This window comes from Staurois parvus, unplaced genomic scaffold (assembly GCF_062004578.1).
Source record: "Staurois parvus isolate SC_StPar_1 unplaced genomic scaffold, SC_StPar_1.0 ptg000938l, whole genome shotgun sequence".
NCBI lineage: Eukaryota > Metazoa > Chordata > Amphibia > Anura > Ranidae > Staurois > Staurois parvus.
The window spans coordinates 927,862-935,000 of record NW_028318734.1 but is presented as its reverse complement, the minus strand read 5'-3'; the positions used below and the strand labels follow the sequence as shown (position 1 = coordinate 935,000).

Here is a 7,139-nt window from a genome sequence, read left to right as displayed (position 1 = left end):
GGATTGGCATTGGCCATTGAACCCCAGAATTGTCAGGTCCACCACTGGCACCCTGTGCTTTTCACAGATGAGAGCAGGTTCCCCCTGAGCAAATGTGACAGACATGAAAGGGTCTGGAGAAGCCGTGGAGAACGTTCTGCTGCCTGTAACATGGTTCAGTATGACCGTTGTGGTGGTGGGTCAGTGATGGTCTGGGGAGGCATCTCCATGGAGGGACACACAGACCTCTACAGGATAGACTATGGCACCCTGACTGCCATTAGGTATCGGGATGAAGTCCTTGGACCCATTGTCAGACCCTATGCTGGTGCAGTGGGTCCTGGGTTCCTCCTGGTGCAGTGGGTCCTGGGTTCCTCCTGGTGCACAGGGTCCTGGGTTCCTCCTGGTGCAGTGGGTCCTGGGTTCCTCCTGGTGCAGTGGGTCCTGGGTTCCTGCTGGTGCAGAGGGTCCTGGGTTCCTCCTGGTGCAGTGGGTCCTGGGTTCCTCTTGGTGCAGTGGGTCCTGGGTTCCTGCTGGTGCAGGGGGTCCTGGGTTCCTCCTGGTGCAGAGGGTCCTGGGTTCCTCCTGATGCAGTGGGTCCTGGGTTCCTCCTGGTGCAGAGAGTCCTGGGTTCCTCCTGGTGCGGTGAGTCCTGGGTTCCTCCCGGTGCAGTGGGTCCTGGGTTCCTCCTGGTGCAGAGGGTCCTGGGTTCCTCCTTTTGCAGTGGGTCCTGGGTTCCTCCTGGTGCAGAGGGTACTGGGTTCCTCCTGATGCAGTGGGTCCTGGGTTCCTCCTTTTGCAGTGGGTCCTGGGTTCCTCCTGGTGCAGTGGGTCCTGGGTTCCTCCTGGTGCAGAGGGTCCTGGGTCCCTCCTGGTGCAGTGGGTCCTGGGTTCCTCCTGGTGCAGAGGGTCCTGGGTTCCTCCTTTTGCAGTGGGTCCTGGGTTCCTCCTTTTGCAGAGGGTCCTGGGTTCCTCCTGATGCAGTGGGTCCTGGGTTCCTCTTGGTGCAGAGAGTCCTGGGTTCCTCCTGGTGCAGAGAGTCCTGGGTTCCTCCCGGTGCAGTGGGTCCTGGGTTCCTCCCGGTGCAGAGGGTCCTGGGTTCCTCCCGGTACAGTGGGTCCTGGGTTCCTCCTGGTGCAGAGGGTCCTGGGTTCCTCCTGGTGCAGAGGGTCCTGGGTTCCTCCTGGTGCAGAGGGTCCTGGGTTCCTCCTGGTGCGGTGGGTCCTGGGTTCCTCCTGGTGCGGTGGGTGCTGGGTTCCTCCTGGTGCAGCGGGTCCTGGGTTCCTCCTAGTGCAGAGGTTCCTGGGTTCCTCCTGGTGCAGAGGGTCCTGGGTTCCTCCCGGTACAGTGGGTCCTGGGTTCCTCCTGGTGCAGAGGGTCCTGGGTTCCTCCTGGTGCAGAGGGTCCTGGGTTCCTCCTGGTGCGGTGGGTCCTGGGTTCCTCCTGGTGCAGAGGGTCCTGGGTTCCTCCTGGTGCGGTGGGTCCTGGGTTCCTCCTGGTGCGGTGGGTCCTGGGTTCCTCCTGGTGCAGAGGGTCCTGGGTTCCTCCTGGTGCGGTGGGTCCTGGGTTCCTCCTGGTGCGGTGGGTCCTGGGTTCCTCCTGGTGCAGCGGGTCCTGGGTTCCTCCTGGTGTAGTGGGTCCTGGGTTCCTCCTGGTGCAGACAATGCCCGGCCTCATGTGGGGAGAGTATGCAGGCAGTTCCTGGAGGATGAAGGAATTGATACCATTGAATGGCCCCCACGATCACCTGACCTAAATCCAATAGAATCCCTCTGGGATGTCATGTTTCGGTCCATCCGACGCCACAAAGTAGCACCTAAGACTGTCCAGGAGCTCAGTGATGCCCTGGTCCAGATCTGGGAGGAAATCCTCCAGGACACCATCCGTGGTCTCATTAGGAGCCTCCCCCGACGTCAGGCATGCATACAAGCACGTGGGGGCCACACAGACTACTGAGGACCATTCTGAGTTGCTGCAATGACATTTCAGCCAAATAGACTCGCCTGCTGCATCATTTCTTCACTTTGATTTTCGGGGTGTCTGTGAATTCAGTCCTCTGTAGGTCGATCATTTTCATCCAATGATGGGGCGTCCTTACGTTCCTCACCCATCCCCCGTCCATGTCAGTATAGAGATCCAGCAGGAGATTCGTCCCCATTGGGATCTGATGGGTTCTCAGTCTTCCTTCCATTGGTTTGAGCAGAGTATATATACACACACACACATGTCCAGTGTGTCTCCTCACCAGTTCTCCAACAGCACAAACAAATGGCGACCACCCCGACCTATAACTGGCCTTGGCACAAGGAGCACATGGAAGGGCGATGCGTGTCAGACAACATCAGACAGAAGTTCCCGGAGGCCATGGCCCCCCATGTATTTAGGACTGCAGCACACTGGGGGGCCATGATGTGGCCTCTGCAGCATATACACTGCGCCTCTTGTTTTAACATGAACTGTCAGGCAGGGGGAGTTCGGTGTGATGCAGGCAGGACGGTACGTGAGCTGGGATTTCATTGTTTGTTTTTTATAGTGCTGGTTGATCCTGCAGTGCAGCAGAGGATGGGCAGTGCTGTGTATTGGCATTCAACCAGGACGCTGCTGAACCAAGTAGTGGCCCCGTGCACAGCGCAGCAAGAAAACACAACCACCCATATGCATATTCACTGATAAATGACAGTTTATTTTCCCTGATAAGTGACAGTTTACTTTCCCTGATAAATGACAGTTGCCTTTCCCTGATAAATGACAGTTTGTTTTCCCTGACAAATGACAGTTTGTTTTCCCTGACAAATGACAATTTATTTTCCCTGAGAAATGACAGTTTACTTTCCCTGAGAAATGACAGTTTATTTTGCCTGATAAATGGCAGTTTACATTTCCTGATAAATGACAGTTTATTTTCCCTGATAAATTAGTTCACTTTCCCTGATAAATGACAGTTTACTTTCCCTGATAAATGACATTTGCCTTTCCCTGATAAATGACAGTTTGTTTTCCCTGACAAATGACAATTTATTTTCCCTGATAAATGACAGTTTGTTTTCCCTGACAAATGACAATTTATTTTCCCTGATTAATGACAGTTTACTTTCCCTGAGAAATGACAGTTTATTTTCCCTGATAAATGACAGTTTACATTTCCTGATAAATGACAGTTTATTTTCCCTGATAAATTAGTTTACTTTCCCTGATAAATGACAGTTTATTTTACCTGATAGATGACAGTTTACTTTCCATGATAAATGACAGTTTGTCATTTATCAGGGAAAGTAAACTGTCATTTATCAGGGAAAACAAACTGTCATTTATCAGGGAAAGTAAACTGTCATTTATCAGGGAAAACAGTTTATTTTCCCTGATAAATTAGTTTACTTTCCCTGATAAATGACAGTTTGTTTTCCCTGATAAATGACAGTTTACTTTCCCTGGCAAATTACAGCTTACGTTCCCTGATAAATGACAGTTTATTTTTCCTGGTAAATGACAGTTTAAGTTTCCTAATAAACGACAGTTTATTTTCCCTGATAAATTACAGTTTATTTTCCCTAATAAATGACAGTTTACGTTCCCTGTTAAATGACAATTGCTTTTACCTGATAAACGACAGTTTATTTTCCCTGATAAATGAAAGTTTAAGTTTCCTAATAAATGACAGTTTATTTTCCCTGATAAATGACAATTTATTTTCCCTGATGAATTAAAGTTTATTTTCCCTGATAAATGACAGTTTAAGTTTCCTAATAAATGACAGTTTATTTTCCCTGATAAATGACAATTTATTTTCCCTGATGAATTAAAGTTTATTTTCCCTGATAAATGACAGTTGCCCTATCTTACTAGTGGCCAAAGTAATAATTTCATCAATAACTTGCTGCTAGGTGACGGGGGGATTATCATCTTCAGTACAGCACATACAGATCAATCCATGAAGCTTTACACAAGGATAACGTGCTAATAGCCATCTACTGTAACTGTCATTTTCAGGGCTTTTTTTCTCAGTTACATGCTAAATCTGAAGAATATATTTAAATTTTTTTTTATATTTTTAAAAATATTTTTCATGTACTTTGTAATATATAAAAAACACATTTCAACATACAGTGTGTATGTATGTATGTATATATATATCTATATATTATGTATATATATATATATATATATATATATATATATATATATTTTTTTTTTTTTTTTTTTTTTTTAATGAAATAATTTGTTTTTTTGTTTTTTTGTTTTTTTTTTAATATATTGAATGCGGCCAAAATTGTAGCATTTCAAATATGTGTCAATATATTTGGGAAGAATATTTTTAAAATATATTTAAAATATAATTTAAAATATATTTTTCTTCTACGTAGGTTATCCCAGCCTGTTATCTTTGTGAGTTGAATCTGTCATGTGATTAAAATTAGTCCTTTTTTTTCCTCTTTTCTCCCAGAACTTCGGCCCGGCTTATAATAGGTTTGTCCTCCTCATTACGAAGCGGAAGAGGAGATGAAGAGCCGCCCGAGATCCGCCATCCCTCCTCTTCATCACTGAATGGAACTCAGATTGTTACGTCGCATCTGTCTGTTTTCTAAAAAAAATAAAAAAAATACACATATTGTAAAAGTAAACTTTTTATTGGTCTGTGAACTCGTTGTCACCGGTGGGTTTGGGCTCCACGGGCGGCAATACCACTATGGTGACACTGAGCTACTCTGAAGAAAGGGTATAAAAACAAATAGTAAACAAATAAAAACAAGGGAAAAAAACAGTAAAAGAAAAAAATAAAATGTAATAAAAAATTATTTATTTTATTTTTTGCTTTTTGTTGTTGTTGTTTTTTACATACTGTCACCAGTCAGTGTCCTTGATCACCTCCTCCCCAGTCACATGATGCTTTTGACAGTATGCAAAAAAAAAAAATTGGGAAAAAAAATGTTTTTATTGAATTATTCGTCTTCCTTAAAATTGTAAAAAAAAAAGTTTTTATTTAATTATTATTATTTCTTCATCTTCCAAAAAATTGTGAAAAAAAAAAATTGCAACTTCAGAAAACTCGCCATGCCTCTTAGTAAACACCTTGGACCGTCTGCTTTCCAAAAAGGGGTAATTTGGACGATATTGGCATTTTAGGGCCCCAAGAAATGAGATCGATCGTCAGTGCATCAGGATTGATCATTTTTAAAATAGTCGCTATAAAACCAATTAATATAAACATATGGGGATTTTTTTTTTAAATTTTGCCAAAGACATATAGCAGAGTACATTTTGGCCTAAATTCATCACAACATTTGAATTTATTGGATTTTTTTATAACAGCAGACGATATATAGGGTTTTTTTTTTTTTCAAAAATGTTAATAATGTTTTTATTTATATAATAAATAATAAAAAAAAAACCCAGTGGTGGTCAAATACCACTAAAATAAAGTTCTATTTGTATAAAAAATATTATATAAATTTCATTTGGGTACAGTGTTGTATGACAGCGCAATTTGCCAGTTAAAGAAGCTCAGTGCCAAATAGCAAAAAAAATGTTCTGGTTAAGAAGAGGGTAAAACCTTCTGGAGCTTATGGTAGATAAGTGTTTAAATCAAGCTCAGTGTTGCAACTGTGGACTGGGTATTGGTTAAAAAAATAAATAAAAAAGTTTTTTTTTTTTAAAAAAAATCACATAAAAATAAATGAAATTATTATAAATAATTAAAAAAATATTAAAAAGAAAAAAACAAAACAAAAGGGTTTAAAAAAACTCACATAAATAGAAATAAAATTATTCAAAATAATTAAAAATAAATGAATAAAAAGGGTTAAAAAAAATCACATAATCAATAAATAAAAGTATTAAAAAGAATAAAAAATAAATAAAAAAGAGTTTAAAAAAAATCACATAAAAATAAATAAAATTATTAAAAATAATTGTAAAGCACCCCTGTCATCCTTGCACACACCCCATATAATAGGCACAGACTATGGTGAGCACATGTATGTAAAAGAAAGTTCTATTTGTGTTAAAAAAAAAAGATATAAATTTAATTTGGGTACAGTGTTGTATGACCGCGCAATTTGCCAGTTAAAGAAGCTCAGTGCCAAATAGCAAAAAAAATGTTCTGGTTAAGAAGAGGGTAAAACCTTCTGGAGCTTATGGTAGATAAGTGTTTAAATCAAGCTCAGTGTTGCAACTGTGGACTGGGTATTGGTTAAAAAAATAAATAAAAAAGGTTTTTTTTAATAAAAAAAAATCACATAAAAATAAATGAAATTATTATAAATAATTAAAAAAATATTAAAAAGAAAAAAACAAAACAAAAGGGTTTAAAAAAACTCACATAAATAGAAATAAAATTATTCAAAATAATTAAAAATAAATGAATAAAAAGGGTTAAAAAAAATCACATAATAAATAAAAGTATTAAAAAGAATAAAAAATAAATAAAAAAGAGTTTAAAAAAAATCACATAAAAATAAATAAAATTATTAAAAATAATTGTAAAGCACCCCTGTCATCCTTGCACACACCCCATATAATAGGCACAGCTTATGGTGAGCACATGTATGTAAAAGAAAGTTCTATTTGTGTTAAAAAAAAAGATATAAATTTAATTTGGGTACAGTGTTGTATGACAGCGCAATTTGCCAGTTAAAGAAGCTCAGTGCCAAATAGCAAAAAAAATGTTCTGGTTAAGAAGAGGGTAAAACCTTCTGGAGCTTATGGTAGATAAGTGTTTAAATCAAGCTCAGTGTTGCAACTGTGAACTGGGTATTGGTTAAAAAAATAAATAAAAAAGGTTTTTTTTTTTTTTTTAAAAATCACATAAAAATAAATGAAATTATTATAAATAATTAAAAAAATATTAAAAAGAAAAAAACAAAACAAAAGGGTTTAAAAAAACTCACATAAATAGAAATAAAATTATTCAAAATAATTAAAAATAAATGAATAAAAAGGGTTAAAAAAAATCACATAATCAATAAATAAAAGTATTAAAAAGAATTAAAAATAAATAAAAAAGAGTTTTAAAAAAACCTTCTGGATCTCATGGTAGATAAGTGGTTAAATCAGTCTCAGTGTTGCTGCTGCAACTGTGAACTGGGTATTGGTTAAAAAAAAATAAAAAAGGGTTTTTAAAAAAGAAAATCACATAAAAATAAATGAAACTATTATAAATAATT

At 38.9% G+C, this 7,139-nt stretch overlaps 1 protein-coding gene across 1 annotated transcript in view; it reads left to right on the top strand.

Annotated features, from left to right (window-relative positions):
• LOC149441894 (BOS complex subunit NCLN-like) overlaps positions 1-4,598 on the top strand; it is a 69,346-nt gene extending 64,748 nt beyond the window's left edge. The window contains exon 15 of the mRNA XM_089656786.1: positions 4,421-4,598. Within this exon, the coding sequence (XP_089512912.1) occupies positions 4,421-4,480 (60 nt within the window). The 3' untranslated portion in view covers positions 4,481-4,598. The remainder of the gene's footprint in view (positions 1-4,420) is intronic.
• Positions 4,599-7,139: the final 2,541 nt, after the last annotated feature.